A 27,096-nucleotide genomic window follows, 5' to 3' on the forward strand; every position below is an offset into this window, starting at 1 on the left:
CCCAACAATGATCAGTGTGAGAAAGGCATTGTTATTTATGTCTGAAAGATGGAGAAGCAGAGAGGGGAAGGCTGATTGATGGTGATAAAGTGTCTTTCACATCACGTGGCCTGGGACGGAGACTCTGCTCTACACAGGACTAGGAGTATGCCTGAAGTTTGCACTCAACGTTTTCTGTTACCTGCTTACTTGTCCCACCTACAGAAAAAGCCTATCTGACCCAACATATATGGTGACTCTTGCCTTAAGTGGAATAAGATAAAGGTTCAGCTGGGCCATGGGAGTGTCCTGAAGTTGTATCACTCTCTCACCATATCTTCTGGGCAAGTTACCTCCAGAGCTCAATTTAACCAATTTTATGCTACACTAATCATTATCTCCTTTTTGTAGACTTGTTGCAAGGATTAAAAGAGGTAAGTTATGCACAAACCTGGTATATTGTTAGGAATCAACACAAATAAGTAAATTTAATTTCTTATTCTTCTAGACCAGTAGCTTTTAAAATGTAATCTCTGGACCAAAAATATCAGCAACACATTTCAACCAGTAACTTGGTTGAAATGTAAATCCTTGAATTTTCGCTCTGACCCCCTGAATCAGGAATGCAGGAGTGGGTGCTCTGCTGAATCCATTTTAAGAAGCCTTGTAGGTGAGTGGTTTTTATTCATGAACTGATGCCAGTCCACAGGTGTGAAAAAATTGCAAACCACTGCTTCAAAATCAGGTTTGAGCCTGCAGACCATATTCAGTTATCTGATAGAGAGGTACCCTGGCTACTCAGAGAGTCTTGGAAAAGATCAAAAGTTCTTATTGGAACTGAGCCCGATGATTAGAGTCCCATTGAGGGTGGAGAGGTACAGAAATCTACTGGTGTAAAGTGTGTAACATTCCAGTGCTAATGTAGAAGGCTTGCAGAGACTCTGTCATTCAATCCTCACAGTAACCCAATAAGGTATATATCATTGCCTCATTTTATGAAGGGGAAATTCAAGGTTCCAAGGAGTTTTAACAACTCAGGAGACATGAGAGCTTTCTGAGTTGGGAGTCCTTACTCATCCTGAATTTTCAAAACTCACGACTCTACCATACCCTTTCTGACAGTCCCATCCCATTATGTTTTGTGCACTGCACACACCCCATCCCCAGTAGAAGAGCAGGTTCAGTTTCCTCCTGGGTCTGAACTCACCCAACCATGATTCCTCCCTTCCTCCACCACAAAGGTAGTCCAATGATAAATTGGTCTGCTCAAGTCACGTCCACTTAAGGGGAGAATCGCTTCAGAGAGTGAGGCTGGGAAGAGAATATCATTTGGATACACGATGTTCTTTCTACCTGTCTTCTGGGCACTGAGGAGGGTAAAGAAAAGGTGCAATTTTTCAGAGAAAAGAGATTTGACTCATTATAATGAATTGTGGAGCTGAAAAATCATTTCCTAGAAGTATTGGAAATGTTAATGCCATCATCTTGCACGAGTGGATAGGGAGGAGGCAGGTAATGCCTCTGACAATGCCTGGATACCTCATTGAAGCAAAAGGTCTGCACATTCAATCTTGATTGAATTACCATTATCAAGAGAGGGTGGCTTGGGCATAAGAGAGAAAGAGCCTGGCAATCTGTGATACCTCCTTCTGCCAATTCCCTGCGGGCTGAAGTTGGATAGCTCCCCTTCTTCAAGGCCCTGCAGGGAACCACTCCAAGAGAAAAGTCTTTGAGACAGGAAGGGCAGGAGGGCATGGGGTGGAGGGTGGGCAGGGATGTGAGAGAAGTTAGAGGGACGGTGGACCATAGGATAAACGTCTAGTTTTATTCTAAGCATCATCCCGGCCCAGATCCCACTGGAGGAACCGTCATTAGAAAGAAAGCTTACTTATTTGGATTCCTTCAGCAGCAGAATCTGTGACAATGACTTAGAGCAAAGAATTGATTCAGGAGGTGATCCTAGGAAACAAGGCAGAATGGAAAGTGCGGTGGATAAAAGAAGGAATTCAGTAAGAGGAGAGCACTAAGAACATCACTGATATTGATGATTAGAGCTTCATCTTGATAGGGAACCATGGAAGAAGGGGAGTTCTCCAACTTCAGCCCAGTAGAGCATGCACTCGAGGCTGTCACACATACTCCTAGTCATCCCGTTGCTCATCGATTTGTTCGAGCGGGCACCAGTAACGTCTCTCATTGAGAGACTTATTGTTACTGTTTTTGGCATATCCAGTACGCACGGGTAGCTTGCCTGGCTCTGCCTTGCGGGCTCGATACTCTCGGTAGCTTGCTGGGCTCTCCGAGAGGAGCGGAGGAATCGAACTCGGGTTGGCCGCGTGAAAGGCGAACGCCCAACCACTGTGCTATCGCTCCCGCCACAGATACTTATTCACTCATTTTCATTAGTCATTGGTTCAGGGTTGATCTGTGCACAGTTAACGTATGGCCTACCCAGAAATAGCAGGCAGAGGGTTCCAGCTGCCAGAACAAGTTCCTGAATGGGAAAGGGCATGGATGATTTCTGCACCAGGATTGTTCTGGAAGGCCTAAGCCAGGACCATTCTCAAAGACAGCAAGGCACAACGGAGGTAGAGTCAGGAGAAGGGAATAGGTGGTACGCCTCTGTCGTTTCAGCTCTCTCCTCAGAAATAAGCTGAGAAACTGTTGTGAGAAAAGGCACCTGGATTGGGTTGTATCTGAGTTCCTCTTTGGGCATGAGAAGGAACCCTCGAGAGATCATCCTGTGCGGCCCAAAACAGGCTCCTCAGCAGCCATGACACGCTGCAGCTAACATTAAATCTCAACGAGGCCTCAGTTCCTATTTCCCCAAAGCAGGACTGGCGGTTTCTGGTAAACTCCCAGTTGAGTAATTTGCCAAGATATGGAATTGGGCAGTTGGGTCTGGCCGGTCATGAGGGATCACTGCACCCTCCTTAGAAACTGTTGCTAACCGTTGCCTAATTGCTGATCACCGTTGTAATAGGGCCAAAGCTAAAAATAGATCAGTATATAAGTTGTTTCTTAACTCTGAACCCTATATAAACTGCTTGTGACTTGGAGTCGGGGTCCTTGTCAAGACTCCACTGGTTGGCTGAGACTTGGACCCTTAGCTTGATTTAGCGCTGGCTCGGGCTAGTAATAAAGTTCCTTTGCTTTTGCGTTATCGTGTGTGGACTTGGCCTCTCCGCAGTTGGGGATCTGAAACTTGGGCACGTCAGTCCTAGTCCGCCTTCTGCTGTGAGGTTGGTGCCCTCTCTCCTCAGAGCAGGGGTGTGTCTTAAAGCAGAGGGACTCCCTTGGCAGCTGGCAGGGAGGAGCCCAGTGCTCTGGCAGAGGCTGTCCTGCAGACTGATTAGGGTTAGGGTCTTCTCCAACTCTGGCCCTTCACTGCTTGACCATGCACTCTGAGACGAGACCAGTGTTATCTAAGTCTTATTTACACACCAACTTCTGATTCAATGTCCATGTGCTTTTAGCTTCTTGAGACACTGCAGGTCAGAGAGATGAAGTGGACTTTACTGTAGGTCGTGCCCAAAATAAAGGGCAGAAGTGAGACTAGAATATGGGTCAGCTTGACCCCAAGTCTAGCTCTCCAGTACCTCAGCAAGTTGACTTAGATTAGGGGATAAGAAAATGTTGAGGGGCTGGAGCAGTAGTACAGCAGGGAGGGCATTTGCCTTGCACATGGTCGAACTGGATTCAATCCCCAGCAACCCATATAGTCTCTTGAGCCTACCAGGAGTAAACCTTGAGTGCAGAGCCAGGAGTAGGCCCTGAGAACCACTGGGTATGGTCTCAAAACCAAGAAAAAATGAAAAGAGAAGAAGAAAATGTCCAGATCTCAACTTTGCTCCACAGACACTCTCTCCAGTCTTCTGTCTGGGCTCTCTCATCTAGGAACTGGCTCTGTGGACAGGTGAGTGGTTCTTAAACTGAGATGTGCATCAGAATAAAACTTGGAGGCTGTTCAAAGCACAGAGACTGAAACCAAGTTAGCGTTTCTGATTCACCAGGACCAGGTACATGGCGTCCAAGAATGAGCCTCTATGTTGTTGTTGTGGTCTCTATTGCCTGGCTGAACACCACTAAAGGTCACACCTCTGGTCAGGTGGCCTCTTTATCCAGGATCTGGTAACCTTTCCCTGGGCCCTTTAGTCTGGTGACCACACTGTTCTAGTAATCTCTCTGCATCTGGCTTACACCTTCATGAACAGTCTCTTGATTAAATTCTCACATCATCCTAGTTGACGACTGATGACTGATCCCAGAATGGGAACCTCAATTGGTCAAATTTGAACCCCCCAGAATCATGTCCTCTTCTTAGTGTAATTTCCTCCTGTCACTCCAGGAAGCAACCTGCAGTTTTCACCAGGGGTGCTTTGGCATGCTTGAAGTGTCCCCCTGGTGAATGGCTGCCCCAGAGCTACTTGAAAGCAAAGAAGTCTTTGTTCTCTTCTCCCATTCATTTCCTCTCCTTTCCCTGTGCTTCCTTTCCATTTCCACTCCCTGGAAACCCCACTGTCTCTATTACTGAATTCTAAATAACATCACAGTGGAATAAAAGGCTTATTTAGCCAAGGGTCCTCCTTCATTGTTTCACTTGCAGGGCGATCTTCTCCCTCCCACTCTTTCCTTTTCATCTTTTCTGTTCTCCCTGGCCTGGGTCTTTGTCCTCCCCTCCAGCCTCTCCCAGCTCTGGGTTCCTTAAGATGCTAATCACACCGGTTGCTTCTTGTGCTGAGAATATTTCCATTTATCAAGTCACCACAGCCTTCGCCTTGGGGAGGGACACAGGCAAGGGCAGGGACACTTTCCAGTCCTGAGGCTGTTTCTCTTTCCCTTTCCTTCAGTTCAAATTGCAGCCATTAAAAAAAATTTTTTTTCCTTGGTCCCCTTTAACCTTCCTGGGCCCTGTACCAACTCTCCCTCCTCCTTATTTGCTGTCCTTGAATTAGAAAGGAGATGCAGGTGGAAACCCCTCCAGGTGGTGTCATTAGGTGTCTGAATGTCTTCTATCTCCTTTGGGATCCTCAGAAGTGATATAAGAGGAGAATTCTTTTTTTTTTCCTTTTTGGGTCACACCCGACAACACACAGGAGTTATTCCTGGCTCTGCACTCAGGAATTACCCCTGGCGGTGCTCAGGAGACCATATGGGATGCTGGGAATCGAACCCGGGTCAGCCGCGTGCAAGGCAAACGCCCTACCCACTGTGCTATCACTCCAGCCCCTAGAGGAGAATTCTTGCATTCAGGCCGTTTAAACAAGAGGAGAAGGGGACCCTAGTTGGGGTAGTGGTGGGTATGAGAGAGCTCATAAAATTCTCAAGTCTGTTAATATGGGTGGGGAGGGGAGACTCCTGTAGGCTCATACTCATAGAAACTCTGGAAAAGGTACCGACTCGAATCCAACCTCCAACGTGGGGGAAAAGTGGGGAGAAGTAAGCTGTTTCCTTTGGAGGTGGTGGGTGGGAGAGGAGGTTTGGGGGGAGCTGTGGAGCCTTGTGGGTGAATCAAGGGTTCCAGCCCAGGTCTGGAGGACATCCCCAAGAGACACTGGCAGGGCAGAAAACACAGATGGCCCCGTGCCCCACTTTCAGGCATTAGAACTCTCAGGGTCATGACAAGAAGGGGACAGTGACTGAGAGTGAGGGCTTTTGAAGGCTGCTGTTAGATGCCCCTAGCCTCGTCCTTCTGCCTGGGCAGCCCACAGTCCAGGAGTTCTAATCGCCATCTCTGTCCGCTAAGCCTGAATTGTGGGAACATTCTTGTCACCCACCCCTTTCCCCTTTCTGCTGTCTCTGCCTGCAGCTCCAGTATCATCTTAATGATGAAGGATCATTCTTCCAAGCACCCTCTCCATCCAGCTTGCACGGGTGTTCTATTTTTCCTGGGGAGTCAGTGGGAAGATTACCACCCCCTTTAGCCTCTGGGCTCTTGCTGAGACTCTGCGCTTCCATTGAGCATTCCATTCCCCATTCCCTTGCAGTTCCTCTTTATTGAGTGCCAGCCATATGTTAACTGGGGGGACATGAGTGCAGGGTGACCACGTTTCTGCTTTCACAGAGCACCTACTGGGGTGAGGACAGGGGGAAGTCTATGGAGAATTATGCAATGCTTCTCCTCTCAGCCTGGGATATGTATTCAAGTCACAAAATCTAAAGAATTCCCTGGAGAAGTGATGATGGAGCCAAGGGCTGACCAATGAGTAGCAGCATAGCACTTAGAAGATCAAAGAGAGAGAGGAAGAGTACATTAATAGAATTGCAGCAGGTGCAAAGGCCCTGTGGCCTGGGTGGACGACGACGGGTAACTCCAAGGGCCAAACAGAGGCCAGTGTGGCTGCAATGGAGGAGACTGGTGGAGGGGGGGAAAGTTTGATTGAGACTAGAGGTAGCTCAGGGCTCTTAGATAAAGAATGCACAAGAGTAAAGGGCAGCTGGTTGAAGGAGTTTCAGCAGGACAATGATGTAATCCAATTCATATTCTCAGGAAGTCTCGCTGGCTTCTTTCAGGTACCAGGTAAGTGGAATGTGGTAGTGCTGGTGGGGGTGTGGGTGGGGTACAGACTAGATGCAGAGCAACCAGGAAGGAAGCCTGGACAGAGCTGCTGATGGCAGCAAGAGTGCCTAGGGACTGGGTGAACCTGGGAGTTCTGGAAATAGACAGTTGGGCTTCTCCCCATTGGTACCTAGGCTTTGGCCCAATCCCTGACCCAATCATACACATCCCGATCTGCCAGGGAGGTGGGGGCTGCTGGATTCACTGAGTCCCAGTCCTGTGTTTTATCTTAATCTGCATCGCGCTCCAGGAAGAGACCATGTTGTTACCACTGTAGAGAGGAGACTCAGGCTAAGCATGAGCGGCCGACGCCTCTCGGCTTTCCTGTACAACTTCCCTGACATCCCAATCTGAGAGGAGAGACAGACAAGTGACCAGGTACTTTACACTACAGTACACTCAGCTGAAAGTCACCTCCTATATCCTGACCCATATTCCTAGGAGCAAAGACTGAGGGTCCCAGTGCCCAGCCAGGGCCGGCTCGGAGGAACCACCCACATCACAGGTCTGAGTACACATCTCCTGACTGGATACCTCTTTCCAACTCTCCTCTCGCCAGAAATCTTGCTCTCTGCATTCCACCTTCCAAGAGACCAAACACATTTTTTGGTTAATTCTGTGATTCCTTGTCCATTCCTAAGTCAACATAGGAAACAGCATAGCTGAAACTTCTCTTCCTTTCCAAGCTGCCTGGATCTTATGCTTTTTCCTCCCAGTTTTCCCCTCTTAGGCAATTTCTAGACAGTTCGACAAAACAAATCATTGAACTGTACTAGAAATTATTTCTTTGTCAGGATTTGTTTTTCTTTCTCTTCCTCTCTCTCTCTTCCTCTCTCCCCCCCTCTCTCTCTTTTTCTGGATGCACTGGGTGCAAGTTGAGACAGAATTAAAGAGATATCACAGGTCCAGACTGGATGTATCCACAGAGATGAAGGCTCTGATGCTTCCTGTTCTAATCGGCATGTGTGCTCAGGATCTCATAAGAGGCGAGCATGTTGTGTATATTGTACTTAACACTGCCCAATGCTAGCAAATAATCCAGCAGTGTTAGGTATCAGGTTCAAGGTCATTCTCTTTCTCCATCTCCTCCCTAATTCAATACTGTGGACCAACCCACACAAGAATGAGTTTCTGGGGCTGGGGAAATAATATAGCAGGTTGAGTACTTGCCCTGCACACGACTGACCCAGGTTGGCATCCCAAATGTTCTCCGGACCAGTGCCAGGAGAAATTTCTGAGCACAAAGCCAGGAATAACCCCTGAGCATCGCTGAGTGTGGCCCCCTAACCAAATAAAATAAAACAGAAAGAATGGGTTCTTGCCTCTCTGGGCCTCAACATCCCTAGCTGAAACCACTCCAGCAACCCTGTGGCCTCCAGCTCCTCCCAGTGAAATCCAACCTTCCAATCAGCAACCTCAGTGATCTTTCCAAAAGGGACATCTCCTCAGGGACCTTTCTCTGCCCCAGCACCTAGCTGGGATTACTTCACATCCTTCCCCCTTCTGCCAGGTTGGGGTTAGAGAGATTCCTGGTTTGAAGGGGAGATGTTTTAGCAACCTGCTCATTTGTGACTCTGAGTGACTAACTCTATGGCTAAGAGAGCTGGTGACAACCCCAGACCCAGGGGTTATGGATTTTCTCAATAGCCTCCATTTTAGCATAGCTAGTGCTTGAAAGGTGAGGAATATGAAGTTTGCAGACATCACATATCTTGCCCATAGCTCTACAGCTGGGAGACAAAATCCAGACGGTATGGTTCTGGAGGATTCTAATCACTCTGCAGCTTTGCTTTTATCAAACTGACATCCAGACGTCTGCAGAAATGGCAGAATTCATTGCAGAGTATAAGGCAGTGCTCTGCCATGGTCATGCTCTCCTCCTTCAGGCTCTGTGCTACAAATGCCTGGGCCAAAGCAGACCCTAAGTGGCAGGTGCTTGTCTTGGAAGTCCTACTACACAAGCAGTACAATCTAGGGGAAATGGTGCTAGAGAGATTGCACTGAGGTTAAAATGTTTGCCTTGCCTAGGGCTCATCCCAGTTCAATCCTTAGCACTACATACGGTCGCCCGAGCATCGCCAGGGATTATATCTGAGCTCAGAATCAGGGAGAGCCCCCAAGAGCTTAAGAGTGTGCCCTATTCTCTAAATCTGGGGAAATTGTCATGCCCTGAAGACTGACTTATGAGCACTGAGCTGGCCTCCACTACCCCAAACTCTCAGGTTAAGGCTGCAGTTTTGGCTCCTTCTGAGCACTAATCCCTGTGTAGCATTAATTCTTTTGTTGCCGACAAGTTCTCAGCCCTTCCCTCACTGGCTGGATCTTGCTCCTCGTCATTCTGTGCATTAGAGAAACTTCTGGAGCACAGAAGTACTCTTTGGGTTGTACTTCCTCCTTAGTTTGAGAAATCTGTGAGTGGGCAATGCCAGCTTGCTCCAAGAGACTTCCTGGATCCACTCTGCCCGGACCCCAACACCCCTCTAGCTGAGATCAGGCTCTCATCTAGACCGGGTTTGAGAGGGAGACTGAAATAATACTCCCAAGCTCATCACATGGACCCAAGCAGGAAGTAAGTCATTCCAGGAGAATAACAGTTATAACTTTGCTCCCCCCTTGACCACAAAGTCTGGAGCCCTCCCAGCAGGACACCTACAGGATATGATGTTCCCATATCGATTCTTATTGCGGTTTTCATCCTCTTTGGCTGTGTCCCACGAAGCTGTCTGTCCCTCTGGCAAAGCCTACGAAAGAAAAGACAGGGCAGTGAGAATGGTCTGGAGAGTGAGTTTATCCAGGTGTACACGAGCCAGTGAAGGCCACATAAAGTCACTGTAATGGACCAAATGCAAGGCATGTTCTTTGTGGGGGCCTTGGACAAGTTACTTGTCCTCTTCACAGACTTCATCCCTTGCCCACTGACTCAAATATTATTTGTCTCTTCTGCATACAGTGAACTCAATACTGATCTAGAGAGGAGTCACTCATTCTTTTGTTCATTCTTCAATGATTGGACAGTTATTTATTGTGCCTCTAATGTGTGCTTGGTGCTGTTTCAGTTAAAAGAAATATACAAATGACTTTTGGCCTTCTAGTCACCTGGGAGATACAAGTGAACATGCAAATGTACATAATTTTATTTCTTTTTGCTGTTTTAGGGCCACACCCAGCTGCTCGGGGGCTTACTCCTGGCTCTGTGCTCAGGGATCACTCCCGGCAAGGCTCAGGGGACTATATGAGGGATCAGGGATTTAATCCTGCATGCAATGTGAGGATTCTACTCACAGTACTATCTCTTTAGCCTCAACTAGAGTATATAATTTTAAATAGTGGGAAAATGCTACAAAGAAAATAAAGGAGAGTAAAAGACAGGTGAGGGGGGATAAGAATTTTTTAGATAACAGATAGGAGCGGGTAAAGGCGGGAGCATCTAGAGAGGTTGGAAGAGTGTGATAATGGTTCTTGGGAACATGCCGAGTCTTATACTAAATGTGATGGGAAGCCACAGGAGAGTATTGAACAGGGGACCCAGCTGATTCACATTTTACAAAGTAAATCTTGGCTCACATAGGGACAAGGGCTTTAAGAGGTCCAAGGAAGAGATGGAGTGATCAGGTGGGAAATGGTTGCAATAGTCCAGGCAGGAGGGGCAGGTACCTGGCACCACTGCACTAACGGTGACCATGGATGTAGGCAAGAAGTGATTGTATTCAAGACAGTTCAGCTGCCTAGTACTGATTTTGGTTCCCCCAGAAGAAACAGGGATCTGAGTCCGAGCAATCTATTTGGAAACCATCCTAAAGAGCATGGCGGGAGAGTGGAGATGGTTAGACAACCAAGAAAAGGGAGTCAATAAAGCAGGTTCCCACTATGTGTGCCTGAGGCTGGTATCCATGGGCCATCTCAGGCCTTGAGCTGTTCTACCAGTGGGAGGAACAAGCTGGGATATTGATCTACAGTTCCCAGCTGTTTCTTCAGCTGAAAACAAACCTTTTTATTTGATTTGGAGACACACATCATGGTGCTCGGGGCTCATTCTTGGCTCTGCACTCAGGGATCACTCCTGATAGGGTTTGGGGGACCATATGGGGTGCCAAGGATAGAACCTGGATCTACCATGTGCAAAGCAAGTGGCCTGCCCATTTCTCTGGTTCTATTTCTCTGGTCCAGAGCTGGAGACAAACCCTTAGGGAATTAATTGTACAGCTGCAACATCTGGAAGCAAGACAGGCAGCTCTCAGGACAAAACTACGGTATTTCTAAGACACTGGCACTGGCTGGGCACAGAAGGATGTGGTCAGGGCAGCAGCACTCCTGCTGGAGAAATGGACCATGAAGGAAAGAGAGGGAGACCAGGGGCTTGCAGGACTGCACAAAAGGAGGGTCCTGCCCTTTATTGAGATGGAGAAGGAGGAGAATCGGGGAGGTGGAATTAAGATCTTCTGGGTGCGTAGGGTGCAGGGCAGCACCAAGCCCTCACTGAGTATGTTTGCTTCTTAATGAATCCCAGCAGCAGTAGCTGCCGCCATGTTTAAGCTGATTCTTCGGGATCCAAGCTGAGATGCTGAGTGGGGATTTGAATGTAAGGTCCAGAGTCTGTCTGGTAGGAAGGAAAGATGAGGCATCAGTTTGAGAGGAAACAGACAAGGAGACAACAATGGGGCGTGACTGGAGAGTTAAGAGCCAAGTGTTAGGCAGGGAGAGTACAGCCAGCTCAGAAAGATGGAAGGGTGGCAGCTCTTAGAGAGGTGGGAGTGGGGCAGTGAACTGGGCAGGAACAGCTCTAAGAAAGCTGCAGAAGCAGGAAGGTAAGATCCTGTTTTAATGACTGTCCCCACTCTGCTTAGGTGGAAGAACCCGAAAAACCCACTCACGGCTCTTGCATGGCTTCTGAGACTGAATCGGCAACAGCTCTAGCCTACAAAAGGCCTGCTCAGCAGTGCAGAGGAGAGAAGCTTCCACTCATCTTAAGATACCAGCTTTGCCTTTGTCATCTACTCCTGGGTGGTCTAGCGTCCTCTGACAAGCAGGAGTTTGGAACCTGACTGGAGGGACATGCAATCACTCTGTGGTTTGCAGTCAGGCAGCAGCACTGGAAGGAAAGGCCAGCTCCACCCGAGGGTTTTTTTCTTGCTTCCTGTCTCCCCTGTGCTAGGTCAACCTGGGTGCATCTTCTTCTGAGCAGGCACTGGCAGACTTTTATGTGATGGGCCAGGTAAGGGCAGTTTGGGCTTCGTAAACCAGCCAGTCTCTGTTGTAACTATTTATACTCAACCTCACTGGCTCATCAGAGACAAAAGGCAAACAAAGGAAATGATGAATGTTCCAATTAGATTCTTTACAAGAAGGTATGGCTGAACTTAGCCTGGTATAGTCTGGTGACCTTTATTTCAGATATGTGGCCATCCCCCTTTTCTGTGCAGTGGTCGGGCAAGAAGGAACTGGAGCTATTCTGAGACTTGGCCACTGCAGGTGGGATGGAGATGGGTGAGGGGCCCTTGCCTAAATTCCTGGACAAAGCCATGTTTTCCAATACACTTCTCCTCAGGGGTTTAGATTGGGGGTCATAGAGTACCTTTCCAGCTATCAACTGATAGGCACTTGATCTTTATATGTCCATGGAAACTTTAGACAGGCATCCTGAAGTAGAGGCAAAACAAAGCTAACTGGTTCTGGGTACCAGCTCCTGCCCTAAATCAAGATGTTATGGAGATAGGAAAAAGTGCTCATTGGACCCACAGAGGGCTGGCTTGTCCCTCTTTTCCTTCTCCTCTTCTTCTTAGTCCCAATTACAAATATGACCCTGCATCCCTCTGGCCACCCATGTGGAAATTCTCTAGATGGCAAATGCTTCTCTAGATGGTAAATGCTTCTTGATTTTGCGTGTAACTCAGATTCTAGCCCCTGGCCTCTACCCTCTACCCCACCCAGGAGTTCCACTTCTTTTAGGTGCCTTGCCAGGGAAACCTCTCTCCCTGCAAGGTTGGGGCACACTGGACACAGCGTCTCACTGCTCTTTTGAATGTTTACTCTGTGGTGGATTTGCTACCTGGAACCCTCTGTGACCAAACCCAGTGTTTAGTCAAGCCCCTTCAAGTGAACTGAACCCTAAGAATGGGGCATATTAGATAGTCCATACTGTTTTTTTTTTGAACATAAATCTGTTGAGTCCCTATGTGCCAGAGTTCAGGTGACAGTTTAAAGTATCATTTAGAGCTGCACAGTGGAATCATCTGGGGGAAGCTTTAAGAATGGCAACGCCACCCCAGGTCAATCTAGTAAGATTTTCTGGGGATGGGCCAAAGAATCCCCGGTGTTTAAAGCTCCTCAGGCTATTTAAATGTGCAGCCATGGTTCTTGCAAACGGTGAGTTTACCTGGAGAAACACTTTCCCACGAGTCTCCTCACGGGTTTCTCTTGCTTTGGTTTTGTCCCCTCCACTCCATTCTCCACTGTAATCAGAGAGATCTTTCTAAAATGTGAATAGGACCCAGTTACTCCCCATCCATTGCCTTCAGGATAAATTCCAAATTCTTTAGCACAAGGTCCTCAGTGACTTCATCCCACCCCCTCCAGCCTTGGGTCTTGCCCTTCTATCAATAGTCCAAGGATGGAAAACAGTGCAATGCTACAGATAATCCCAGTCTTTCAAACATCGGAGAAAGATGTGAGACATGTTCCCTCAGCCTGAAATTCTCTTCCACCTGCGTTTGCTTGGGAAGCTACCACATGTCCCTTAAAATCCCACTCAAGGATCTTCTCTTCTGGTGAATTCCTTCCCACTCATCCGTCACCACCCCATTGCTGCCCAGGTTGAGTCAGTCACTTCTGTTATTAATGGACTTCTTACAAATCTGATCCTGTGAAAATCTTGCCTCCCAACAGTAATGAGCTATATTTCTGGAAAGTGTAGCATTGTATTCACTGCTGTCTATCTCTCCCATCTCTCCTGAACCCCAAACTGGCTTTGTACTTCACATGTGGTTGTGATTGATTGAATGGATGGAGGGATCGATGGATAAAAAAGGAAATGGGTGCAGACACTCCTCCACATGCAGAAGGTAAAGACCCTAAAACCTTAGAGAGGCAAATGACCTTGACAGTCATCTAATTAGGTTCCTGCCTATCCCGAACCTTTAAATGACACAACTTGGGAAAGTCTTCAATGTCCAGTCCATGTCTTCTAGGACATACCCAGCATGCAGTTAGCTTTTGAAGAATCCTAGACTAACCAAATCATTTGTGACTTTTCCATGGGGAACTAAGCAGACCTAGCCTAAGTGGAGCTCTTGGATTTTTCGTGTCTACCTAGCGGGGATGCTGATGGAGAATGTGTATGTGGGATGCTGTGTTGATGTTGACAGAGGCAGCAAAGACTAGGCCTAATAGAGGCACCCAGGAGTGAGTGGTAATGGCCCCCTAATTGACAGCCTTTGATCACATATCCATTTCCCTTTTTAGGGAGCTGCAATCTAATAGGGGATAATCTCTTGAAGGAAAAAAAACAACGCAAGGGGGTAAAAGTATGAAAGAGAGACTCATCTCTAGCTTCAAAGTGAGCCAGCCGAGGGGCATTATTTTTACATTAGTGGCTAGTTACAGTAGATTGACCAGGGAATGGTGGCAGTCATTAGGAGCTAATCACATTCTTTTGAAACCAAAATTGCCATCTCATTATATTCATCCATTATCAATCTCCACTTTCCTTTTCTCATTCTCTTCTCCTTTGAACACTGAGCTCTATCTTTACATTCTTCTGAGTGTGGAAACATTTCCTAGCTACAACAGTATTGCTATGGCTAACCCCCCACCTCTTTGGGGGTCCCATAACATGCCATTGGGGTTGTTCTATCCCTGCAGGACTGAGCTGGGGCATTTACAGAGGCTGCACAAGTCAGATTTGCATCTTGGAAGAGAATCTTTCCTCATTTGTGAGAGTAGCATGGTGAGGTCCAGAAACAGAATGCGGATTGCTGAGATGAACTAAGAAAATCTGTTTCTTACTTTCCTGCCTTTCCCTATGTACACAGCATACAGGACCTCACTCATCATCTTGATGATCTTTGATGAAAAAATGCAAAGACCCAAGCCAACAGGATCTTTATGATTTATCATGAGAAAGGCAAGAAACAGTGTGTCAAGAGAGACAGTATTTAAGGATCAGGGGATACTTTAAGCTGGACTGGGTGGGGCTCTAAGCATAAAAAGAGCAGCCCCTGAATTCTGGGAACTGACTGGACCCTCAAAGCTGGGCCTAGGAATTCTTCTACAGAGTTGCCATGAGTTCATTGAGCACTAAGATTGAAGAAGACCCTGCTGTGATCCAAAAGGAGCCAGACAAAAACAAGACCACTCCATCATGATATAAAAACACAGGCAAAAACAGAAGCATCATCCAAGTCAGAATAAATAATGAAACACCTGCCTTTCTCCTATCCTGGCCCACATGAACCATGACTGTGTCTTTGCCAGTTAGGTCGTTAGACTCCTATCTTCAGATCCCCTCTGAGTTCCTAAGTTGTTCACCCCAGGGACAGATAAAGCAGTTTCCTGAGTGTTAAGGGTCTAAAGTCTGGTCTTAATGGTGGTCTGTAGGTTAGAAAACACCCAGGATTTCTGAGGGATAGGACTGGCCCGAGCCATTCAGGATGGCTGTGCACTGAACAAGAGGGGACATCGATGGCACGCCATGACACTGATCACTCTGTGTCTACACAGTGAACACCTCTTGAAGGGGGGGGGGTGATCTAAAATCTCTAAATCTGATGCCTCTTCTGATCTCTCTTTAAGGTGCTGTCTGAGTCACTGCTGGCCCCAGCAGTGTCTGCTTCTGTGCTGAAAAGCATGTGCCACTGGGATTTAAAATGTGGACAAAGAAGACAGGAGAGGATGACGGATGGCGTCTACTCAGAGTGGCATCAGGAGAGCAAATATTATTGTACACCATGTCACTAAATAGACAGTAATTTATGAGTTTTGCTGGGGGAACCGAGTAGAAAATCAGATTGCGGCGGGATGAGGGCATTTGTCTGTGACAAAGTTTTGATCAAGGCAGCAGAGTTGAGAGCATGTCTGCATGGAGAGGAACAACGCATCCTTTAGGCCACCCCATCCAAATCTGCAGGCGCTCCTTTTAACAAAGGTAGGGATGCCCGGGGTGCTGTCCTCGGTAGGTATGTAAGAGCTGTGGGGAGTGGGAGAAGGCAGCAGTTCAGCCATCCCAATCTCCGTATTTCTCTGGTCCAGGTCTGACTCGTACTCCAGTGTGCGAGCCATCCCTTTGGGCCACCAGGGCAATGGAAAGAGCATGTTCCTGGGAAGATTCGACTGGAGTGGAAAGGAAGGTCCTCCGTGCATTTTTATAGCCTGCCCACAAAGCTGAGCATTTTGTATTCCTTTCCTTCCTCAAGGAAGGTTCTTTATTTATTTTTGGACTGGAAACCATGAATGATTTAATTCCTTCAATTATTCAGTCATTCCCCTTCCCCCATCTTTTAAAATTAAAGAATTGTGATTTACAAAGCTTTTGACAGTTGAGTTTTAGGAATATAGTATTTCAACGCCAATCCCATCAGTAGTGTCAACTTCCCTCCACCAATATTCTTATATTCCCTCCCTACTCCAACCCCTAACCCCATCCCTACTTGAAAACTTGACAGGCATGTTACAAAGTTTCAGTGGTTGCAGCTTAGATATCATGTTTTTTAGTTTTGTTGAGTCTGTGGGATATACGGCTGTACCACTCACCTCGATCACTGGTATAATGAAGCCCTGATGCCTGTTCATCCATTACTTTTAGTTCTCTTCTTCCCCACTTGATTTCTTTCCTTCTCTGTCCTTCTCCTCTCTAAACACTGGGGTCAGAGGTAATCGGGGCTTCCCCCTTAACTACATCTCCTAATCCAGTATTCTATATACCAGAGATGAGTGAGATCTTAGAAAAGTTCTTTTTTAAAAGAGTATTCTGGATGGGACTGTAGAGAGTATTCATCAGCAGGGTGCTTGCTTTGCATGTGATCAGCATAAGCTCCATCCCTGCCACCCCAGATGAGTCCCTCGGTACCACCAGGAGTAACCCCTGGATGAGATCTAAGAGGGATCCCTGAGCACCACTGGGTATGATCTAACACAAACAAAAATTCCACATGGACTTGTTCATTTTGTTCTTGTATGGGTCCCCTAGTGCTCAGAGGCTACTCCCAGCTTCTGGTTTTGGGGTTGCTCCCACCAGAGACCATATAGTTCTAGAGATTCAACCTTGGTTTCCTGTATGCAAAGCATGTTCCCAGTCCATGGAACAATCTCTGAGGCTCATGGATGGGTTTATTCTTTTTTTTAATTTTAATTTTTACTAATGAGTCACCATGAGGGTACAGTTACATAGTTTCGTGCCTGTTACAGTTATACAATACTCGAATACCCATCCCTTCACCAGTGCCCATTCTCTTCCACTGATGGTCCCAGTGTCCCTCCCCCCTCCCGGTGCTTTCCCCCCGACTCCCAGCCCCCTGTGACAGGGAATTCCTTATTGTTCTCTCTCTCCTTTTGGGTGTTATGGTTTGCAATGGAGATACTGGGTGGCTATTGTGTTCAGTCTGTAGTCTGCTTTCAACCTGCCTCTCCCATCCTGAGTGGATCCTCCACTACACTTTGGTTGGTGTTCCCTTCTCTATCTGAGCTTCCCCCTCCCCCAGCATGTGAGGGCAGCTTCCAAGCCATGGAGCAGGCCTCCTGGTACTTATTGCTACTATTCTTGTGTGCTAGTCTCCCATTCTGTTGTTTTATATTCTGCAGATGGATGGGTTTATTCTTAATCAGTCAATGTAATCCTCATGTACTTTGATTCAAATAAGTTCGATTTTATTATTCATATACGTTCTAATGCAGCAGGAAGAGAAGAGCTATTGCTACACCTGCCTTCAACAAACCAATTGTCCCACAGCGGGAGACAACTTCATGTCAGGGTCTTCCTTCCAGCTCTGGATCTAGGACCAGGAGATGCCGCATCCTTCCCAGCCCACAGACTTCTCTTACCCTCCACACTCTGTTTCCATCTTCTCTTGAATTTCTGGCTGTCTCAGGCCCATCCATTCTCCCTTGCCTGAGGCCTCCATTATTACTTCATTAATTCTATTCAGGAAGTCCTAGTATTTCCCCAGTGCATTCTCTTGTTCTTTTTCTTCTCAGAGGCAGGTAGTAGCTTTGTCTCCCTTCCAAGGGCTGGCTCACTCACAGCATTTCAGTTCTTTGATGTTTCCCGACCCTCGACCCTTGCACATGAGGTTCCCTCTGTCACACTTGCTTTCCCTCTACCCAGCATTTCACTTCCCTTCAACCAAGTGTGTCTCATCTTCCAGGATGCTTCTGACTGATTTTGGCAGTACTGATTGATGGAAAGTCAGAAATAAATAACAAAACCTGCATTCAGCCTGTGTGATCCTAACTCAGTGGCTACAAAACATTTTAGTTTGAGTTCTCTTATGGGATTACCTGGCATAATAAGAACACAAGTTTCCTTAATCAACTTTTTGGGTGGGAGTCTCCCCGGCTGTGCTTGGGAACCTGAGGGTCTCTACTGGCAATACTTGGCCTGTGATGCAGCCTGATGTTTAGGTGCTTAGGATCTGGGGGTCTGGGGGCCCTAGAATCATAGTTGGTGGTATTTGGGTAGCCATGCAGTGCTAGAGATCAAAGGCAAGTTCTGTTGCACTTGAGTTCTCTCTCCAGCTCTAAAAGGTTTCCTTAAAATAGTGTCTTTATGCTCTTTAATTAGATTTATAACACCCCAGTGCTCCCAAGCATAGCATACACACTAGGTAATTAATTAATAAGTGTTTTTGGCTAAGTGAAATAAAAGCATAACTGACTAGTCTTTAGGAGTCCATGCTATGTACTCAAACATTTCACAGGTGAATCTGGGACACAGTCCATGATCACCAAGCAACCAAGCAGGATGGAAACATACCAAGAATCTTTCTCGACCCTCAGTCTAAGTCCAGGGTTTTTCTGTTAATCCACTTGGTTGGGAAAAGTTCCCATATTAAATACAGAAAGTGTTGTTTATTGAATCACAAAGTGATCTACCCATGGAAAATAAAAAAGCTAAAAGCAAATGACTGAATAATCCTTGTTACATGAACTTGTTCCAATTTAAAAATACTAGAAAAATCATCCACATCTGAAACTACAGAAATCACCGATATTTGGTTCTTCTCTGGAAAAGAACCATTTTCTCCTTATTTTAGCATGGAGGAGGTAGAGCAAATGAGCAAGGTGGAGCCAAATCTTCTGTCTTGGGCATTTTGAGTTTCCAGGCTTGAAGAACCATCAGAATTCTCCCTTCCAGGATCCAGGCAGCCACCACCAATCCCTCCTACCTCTACTCAGAATCATTCTCCTTCACACACAGAAGGGCTGGAGAAGCAGAAAGGCTGCACTGCCTCTGCTCCCGAGTCTGAAAAAAGGGGCATTGGGGTGGCGGACACATGCATTTCCCTGGCTCTCGAAGAGGCTGTCTGCCTGCCAGTGCTACCCACAACTGAGAGAAAGATGGCAGTACTGGCCTCTCCCTACAAAAGCCACACATGGCATTTCCACCTCGAGCTGGAAGATGAACAAATGTTTGCTCTTCATTAGGCTACATCATATTCCTCACAGCTGTTCCTTGTTGCCTTAAATAGCCTTAATGGAGCTGTAATAACTCGATACCTTCTGGTTGCCCTACTGGGCTTATTCCATTCATTACATGACAGACGGACTGAATTGGACTGGGATTAACAGGCTTACTACCCTGCTCTCCATTACAATCTTATCTCTTCCTACTACCCCATATCTTCTCCAGGGCCTGCTACCATGCCAGTGGTTGGGAATGGTAGGTACATAGATGACCTCACTCACCAGCCAACATGGATTAGCACTTGCTATTATGCTTAGGGGGTTGTCACTGTGGAATCATTGGGACGAGGTGGAGTCAGATGTGGGAGGAAGCTTTGCAGACCAAAATCACGGGAAGCAAGCCCCCTACCTTTAACATTGCTGGGCTTCCTCAGCAGGGAAGATTTGAAGCATCATCACAGGCCTACATTGGGCATCTGATGTGACCAGTGACAAGTAGGGAAATGAGGTATGTGAGTACAAATAGCGCAGGGATGGGGGGACTCCCTGGGTCTTGACAGGTCTTAGCTTCTAAAACTGTAGATTGCCCAAATGGGGTCATATAACTGAATGCAGGGGCCATTAAAATGTTTAAAAATAAATAACATGTTTCAAAATAAACATATTTGTGATTATTATCAGTCAGCTGTTTTATTTGTTTACCTATATTATAGGTATAATATAAGATGTCTGTGGAATTTGTGTTTCACTCAAGTGAGAGAAGGAATCTGGAGTTCCGACCTCCGTCAACGGTCAAGAATCAGGGACCCTGTCTCATTTGCCAAGGCGTCAAAAATCAGATGGGCCGGACACGTAATGCGATTCAGAGATGACTGTTGGACTAGAGCTGTTACCGACGGAATTCCATGGGATGTCAAAAGACCGCATGGCCGCCCACCAACGAGATGGTCAGACTTCTTCGTCAAAACACTGAATGAACGATTTGAGGCTCTTCCTGTTCCTGGAGCAAGCAGATATCCTTGAGCTACACTAGCACGTGACTGGGACAAATGGAGACGTTACTGGCGCCCGCTCCAGCAAATCGAAGATCAAAGGGATGATAAGTGACAAATGATCTATATTATATATTGATAGACTACAGTTACAATTTCTCAGGCAGAAAGGGCTCATGAGTGGGAAAATATACTGAGAAGCCCCATTCTACACCATATTTCTCAACCTTGAAAGTAACTTCTCATCACCTGTAGAGTTTAGAAAACAAAAATCTCTGATCCTATCCCCAGGGATTCTGATTTAGTCAGATTGAAAGGATGACTATGGAATTAGTGTTTTTAAGCCCTCTCCAGGATATCTGAGTGTGCAGTTAAAAAAAACATATGATAGCCTTTAAGATTCAGATCTGTATGGCAAATAAAGCTAATTTGATTTAGGGTTTATGGGTACTTTGGAACTTAGAATATCTGGTTGATCATGATTGTTAGGATTTGAGGGCTGGGAGCTCTAGAGGTGAGGTGCAGTGGGATTATTATAGGAGAAAGACCCCATGGTCCAGAACAATTGTTTCCTACTTATATTTCCAAATACCATACACAGAAGTGTCCTTAGGATCATTTTGACCAACCTCCCTGCCCTCATTGGATAAACATGGAAATTTATGCCCAGGGAGGGGTAGCAACCTGTCCAAGGTGCTCTAGATGCTAAATGAAAGAGACAAGACCTGAATCAAGGAATTGTGACTTTCAATTCAGGACAATTCAGATAATACTTCAAGTCATTGATGTTAAAATATTTATTGAGAGACTCAGGTTTTTATGCCAAATAGAATAAGCTGATTTTATGTCTCTCCATGAAAAAAATGTGTGTGGGCTTGTCTGGGCTGTTAGCCCAGTCTCCTGGTTCAGGCAGTCTCATATTTTTCCCCCTTGAATTACTGTTCCTGCCTCTGGTCTTCCAGCTCTAATCTATGCCAGCGAGCTGCATCTAAATGTAAATAGATATTTTAGAAAATCCCATTCCCTTCAATAGCTCCTCACAGCCAGGGGAATAAAGTCCAAGTGCCTGACAAGTAAGATACTTGTAAGATAAGTAAGATTCTGACCTTTAGCCCATGTACACACCTACGGATGATTTCAGCCTATTCTTCCTTCATGCCTCCTCCCACAATCTCTTTTGGGGGAGTGGGGTTTGGACCATATCCAGCTGTGCTCAGGGATTACTCCTAGATCCTTGATCAGGGATTGAAACTAGTGATGATCAGGGGACTGCATGTGGTTCTGGAGGATAAATCCAGGTCAACCACTTGCAAGGAAAGCAGTTTCCCTGTTGTACTATCTCACTGGCCCTCCTCACATAGTTTTTAAAACAATATTTTTCTAATTCTTTTAATGCCATCTTACGAATCTTATGCATACTGTCATGTTGGGAACTATTACATTAGGTCTGTCTAGGTCCCCCTTCTTGCTTTTGTTTAGTTATTCCTATTTCTCAAGCTCTGGGTTATGCATTATGCTGTCTGAATGCCACTGGACATCTGCCGTTAGGCTAGGCTTAATGTACTTCATCTATAGCAAGAGTTTCCATAGAACTCTGGGCGTATCTCAAGTGTGACATGTGAGACCATCTATGGTCATAAAATTATTAGTTTATGTATCCAACTCTGAGAAACAGTTTTAATTTCTCCAGGAGGCAGGGACTCTACCATGCTTCCTCAATTCCTAGAGTCTAGTTACAATGCATGGCCTACAGAGTGTGCTTAAAATTTTTTTCATGGTGAAATTCTATGAGACTCAGTTTGGGGTACTTGTTGCTGTCAATATTCACATTCTTGGTGATTTTGTCTGATCTTGTGGTTTCTGTAATTTTGTGAGAGCCAGTGAGTCCCAAAGTTACCTGCACAACCTAAGCATCTTTCCCAGACTCATACAGATGACTAACTCCTTTACATTTTCTAAGATGTACAATAGACACATTATACTAAATTCAAAATTTAACTCTCAGTTGCGCCATTGTCCCTAAGTCTGCTCTACATGCAGCTTTCTCATCTCAGTTGGTGGCAACACCATCTGTCCAGCGGCTCAGATAATAACCTTGGAGTCACCCTTGAGCCTTTTCCTCTCCCACACCATACTTATGTGTTAAGAAATTCTATTAGTTCTATCTGGAAAATATAATCAGAGTCCTATCACTTCTCACCACTTCCACTGTCACACCCACCCTGCCTGGGCCACCACTATCTCTCACCCGGATTACTGCAATGACTTTCAAACTGCTCTATGTTTACTCTTGCCTTCAGAAGTCTATTCTCAACAAGTATAGGTCTTTTGAATTAATGTCATTTGCCTTCTCAGATAATCATCTCTTGTCTTTGTAAAACTCTGCATGGCTTTTCAGTTCACTCATTCATTTTAGAGTAAAAGTCAGGGTTTTTATCTTCCTCCTTTAAGGTCAGATCCCTTTTTATCTCTCAAGTATCATCTTCGAGTACTTTTACTCCTTGATGAACTTACTCATACCACCCTTAGCCTCTTTATTCACACTAGATATATTACTCACTTGGTATGAAATTTTCTTTAGGTATTTTCCACTATGTCTTGGCTCCAATCTCATCCTCTGATGAAGGGCTAGCCTTTTATCCTGCTTTACAGTTGGAACTTTTCCACTTCCTGTTCCTAAAAGATACCAACTCCCTTCCTTACTCTATTATTTCTTTCCTCATTTGGTATTTGGGTATTTGGGTATTTGGGACGATTTTATTACCCAAAAGTTGTATTTTCCAGTGTCACCTGATCTTTATTTTCTTTTGTAGTCTTGCAATTACCCTTCCCTCTGTCCAAACATGGAGTCTAATTTGCCTGCTCCAGAATGTAGATAGGCAAATGTCATCAACAGAATGTGGTAAGAGTGATGCTGTGAGCCACCCAAAAATAGCTCACAAAGAGCTAATAAGATTTTCATCCTTAGGTTCTTAGCTGGGGGGAACACCTGTGGAGCTCTGAGCAACCTGGTAAGAAGTCTAACTCTTCTGATACACCCTTCACCAAAAGCAGCCAACTGAGAGTTCAGCTGACATTACCAGTCACAAGACATGTGAGCACAGATACTTTCATATGATTTCGGCACACAGTCTTGAAGTCCTCTGAGTCAAGGCTCCAGGTAGCATGGCCAGAGAAGGATTATCTCTATTGTTCTCTGTCTAAATTCTTGCCTCAGAGTTAATGAGCACATTGCAGTGGTTATTTTTATGTTTCTTGGATATGGGTGGTTTTTGTAATACAGCAAACAGCATTTTGTACTGTGTACCATAATGTATTATTTACGTAACATATTACACTAAGCTATTGCAAAATAACTTTAAAGTATATTGCTTATTCCCTATTTCACCTGCTAGAGAAAAAGCTTTATAAAGGATGTAGATCCTTTATTTTGTTCACTACAAACTCCCAAATGTCTAGAAAAATCTTTGGGAATAGTAACTACTCAAGAGATATTTATTGAACATATTTGTATATGACTGTACAACTGAGTTGCATTTTAGAAGACACAGCTTGCTATAGCAGAGGGGTCCCTTTTATGTTGATTTGTCAAACCCACTCATTTGGAATTTTAATTTTTTTAAGAGCAGGAGGAACAGGCAACAAACAGCCGAGAGTGTGAAGGAGATTTAGAGGCCCAGGAATGTCATGTTTACAAGTGGACACTGTAAGATTTGTGACTTTTGTGCTTAGTGTTTATGTTCCAGACATCATAGGAGTTTGGTGATCAAAGGAATATCCAGCCATAGTATAGAAAGATGGACCAGCACATTATAGAAAGATGCTCATTAAGGACTATTTCGAACTTTCATTAATCAAAGAAATGCTGTTAACCAGAACTTAAGTATTTCAGCTAACCGGCTATTGTAATTTGAGCTGAGTGAGGGCAAAGTTCTTCTACTACAGACATTTCTGGTTGAGGTTCAAATAATAGAACAATGTACATTATTTCTTTTTCTCATTACTACGAGATGTTCATATCCATGTTAGAAGGTTTGAACAACACAAAAGAAACATGAAATGTCAACCCAAACCCAATCACAGGAGTGCTGTGATTTTTAAGAGTGATAAGATTCTGGGAGAAAATATACCCAAAAAAGTCAAGTATATTTGCATTTTTTTAGTGTTTTTCAGGCGTGGGCTACTTATCCCTCTTCCTAATAAACCACACATCTCTCTCAATGCTATTTGAAACTTTAAAATAAAGTCAGTATCACAACCAATGTCTTATTAGACCACCATGGTGATGACCATATTTTTTACAAAAAATGCACCATCTGCTGACATTCACTCACCAAACATGCCTCTATCTCTTCACATAAGCACACACACTGGTATAGGTCTCCACGACTTAAAGAACTTGGAATCCCAAACTTAAGGAGCCCTTAGAAAATGAAGCCACTGTCTGAAGGTGGAAAAACCCATTTGTTTTAACTCTTAATACAATATTATAAATCTTATAGGTTGAACCTAAGAAAAATTCTATTTTCCTTCGAACATATTTGAAATTATCTTCTGGTTCTCTTGAGCTGATAATTAAATCACTCACGTTCGTTGACATAAATGTTTTTGTTCTCATAAATGTGTCAAACATGCCCCTTGCCACCAGGGCTTATACCCCCATCAAGTTTTAGGACAAGACAGAGCCTTTGAAATCACCTTATCCGAGCTCTCCATTCACCTAATAAAGCATTTTAAAATGCAGGTAGCTAAATGATATGCTCTGAGCCTACAGTTTGTTGTTCTGGAATCCAGCTGTCTGAATGCCCCCAGCTTAGCACAAATTTCATGACCTCACAGCTTCTGATATCTTGCTCGGTAAGCTCTTTTTGGGAAAATTGTTGGAGAGAGAAACTTAGGATTATGAAGAAGTCCAAATGTGCAATGAATGGATGTGTTTTCACTGCACGCAATGAAACTGAACCTAGCATATCTGGGGCACATGCTGCATGCGAAAAATATCCCAACCAAATGAATGTATGTTTTTGCACTCAGGGCTTGGCACACAAGAGTGAAAGATATTTTGGTAAGGTAGGATGAGTGGAGGAGAGAGGAAAGGCCGAGGGAAGAAAGAAAATCTTCTTTTCAAAGTTGGCTGCAGCTGGCTTGGGGCCTACACTAGGAGGTTGAAGGATTTTTCTGTGGGAGTGGGATACTCTTTTGTACAGAAAAACATCTCAGGGAAAATTTTCTTCTATTTTATTTTTCTTGTTGTTTGGGAAAAGGTGAGTTTTAATGGACAAGGTCTAAAACAAATGTAGTGAGACTAAGAAAGCAAAAATGTTCTGCATAATAAAATGAGGGGAGAGTGGGAGTTCATTTATCTGCTGATGGGAAGTAGGAAAAGAAGTGGGTGGGCAATTTTGGGGACAGGAAAAGAACTTTTGAGAGGAGAGTGGGAGACATAGGCAGGAGACCAGAACCTTGGAAGAGGTGTGTTATATTTCAGGCAGTTCCAGTGTTCTGCTCTGAGCTTTCTGTTACATCCACCAAGCCTGAGTGACTCAAACCATCTGCATTAGTGATAATTTGGGGAGGACAAGAGAGGTTTCTGATGTATATTTGCAGGGAAGGTGGGGGAAAGAGAAAGAGAAAGAGAAAGAGAGAGAAGAGCAGTTTTTGAGTTGGAGAAAGATTGGGGGGAGAGAGAGGGAGAGAGAGAAAGTGAGAGAGAGAGAGACAGAGAGAGACAGAGAGAGAGAGAGAGAGAGAGAGAGAGAAGAGCAGGCTCTAAGCCTAGGTAGTGGAAGGAGGGAGGCTAGGTAGAAGACACAACACAAGCATGATTATGAGGCAAGAAGTGGCCAGTAGTAAGTGAACCTTTCGGAAATCACAGGCAGAGAGAGGCATTGTCTGTTCTTCCACACGGGGCTGGGAGTTTGAGCCATTCCAGCTTCCATCTGAAGGAAAGTGTGAATCCAAAATGGATTCCGCAGATCTGGGTGGGGTCTCTGAGAGGGTCCGTTTCCAACTTGCACCCAAGCGGTGTGGATGTTGCCAGTCCAGCAAGGCTTTCACACCCAGTGACTGGGCTCTTACCTCGTATTCCTCCTTGAACCCATAGCCCTGGCCTCTCTTCATCTGCGTGATGTGCTGTAACAGGTCAGCCACCCGGATGGCCGGCTGGAACTGGTCCCGAGGATAGCTCATCTCCACGGGGTCACAGGCCCGGTAGGGGTGCGTCTGGATGGTGAGGGTGGGCTGGGACAGATCCCCGCGGCTGCCATCTGCTTCAAAGAGAAGGAGAGGGACCATTACCTGAGGGAATAAGGTTCCTGACCGCCCTCCCCCCACCAAGAGTTGATGTGAACAGAAGCAACCACCTCAGGACACCCCCTCCCCCACTCCCAGGGGAGTGGCTGTACAGGATCAGACAAATATATGCTGCTCCCCTGGTGTGGCTGTGGTGCAGTTGAAAAATCACATTGAACACACCAATGCACACAAGAACTCCAGGTTCATCTCTATTTCCAAAGCACATGCGGATGGAGAAAGCCAAAGCTCCAGGTGGGCCGCCCCTTCCTGCCTGAGCCTTGCCTTTAGGCTCCTCACGGGGGTCTGGCCTCTACTAATCCCAGCCAGAGGGCTGAACGACAAGACAGCAACGCCCTTCTGTCTAATGGGTCAGGGGTATGAGATGGGACTGGGGTGACTCCCACATGGGGAGAGAGGCTGCAGGTCACTGGAAGCAGAGCAACTTGTCTGGTTATGGTCCACTGGCTTCTCTATGAATTCACCTCCCTGGGAGGAACTGGAGACAGATGCCAATCAGGGATGAGGCCCTGGCGGACCCAGCTCTGTACCTGGCCCAGCTCTGTATGTACAATTCCCCTTCTCTGGCCTCTGTTGCCGCTGCACACGACCTAGTTTCCCCAGCACCGGACACGTTACTCCAAGGGCATCATGAACCAACCT

The 27,096-nt window shown here is 45.7% G+C and overlaps 1 protein-coding gene across 15 annotated transcripts in view; it reads right to left on the minus strand.

The window, feature by feature from the left end:
• Positions 1–27,096, minus strand: part of PTPRT (protein tyrosine phosphatase receptor type T) — a 1,130,358-nt gene that overhangs the window by 58,810 nt on the left and 1,044,452 nt on the right. For 11 of the 15 annotated variants that reach the window (XM_055137536.1, XM_055137542.1, XM_055137535.1 and 8 more), the window contains 2 exons: positions 26,221–26,411; positions 9,192–9,279 (listed from right to left, as the gene is read on the minus strand). In XM_055137536.1, coding sequence (XP_054993511.1) covers positions 9,192–9,279; positions 26,221–26,411 — 279 coding nt within the window. The remainder of the gene's footprint in view (positions 1–9,191; positions 9,280–26,220; positions 26,412–27,096) is intronic. The other 4 variants (XM_055137540.1, XM_055137543.1, XM_055137533.1 and 1 more) reach the window with 1 other exon arrangement.

The sequence above is a fragment of the Sorex araneus genome, chromosome 5 (assembly GCF_027595985.1).
Source record: "Sorex araneus isolate mSorAra2 chromosome 5, mSorAra2.pri, whole genome shotgun sequence".
NCBI lineage: Eukaryota > Metazoa > Chordata > Mammalia > Eulipotyphla > Soricidae > Sorex > Sorex araneus.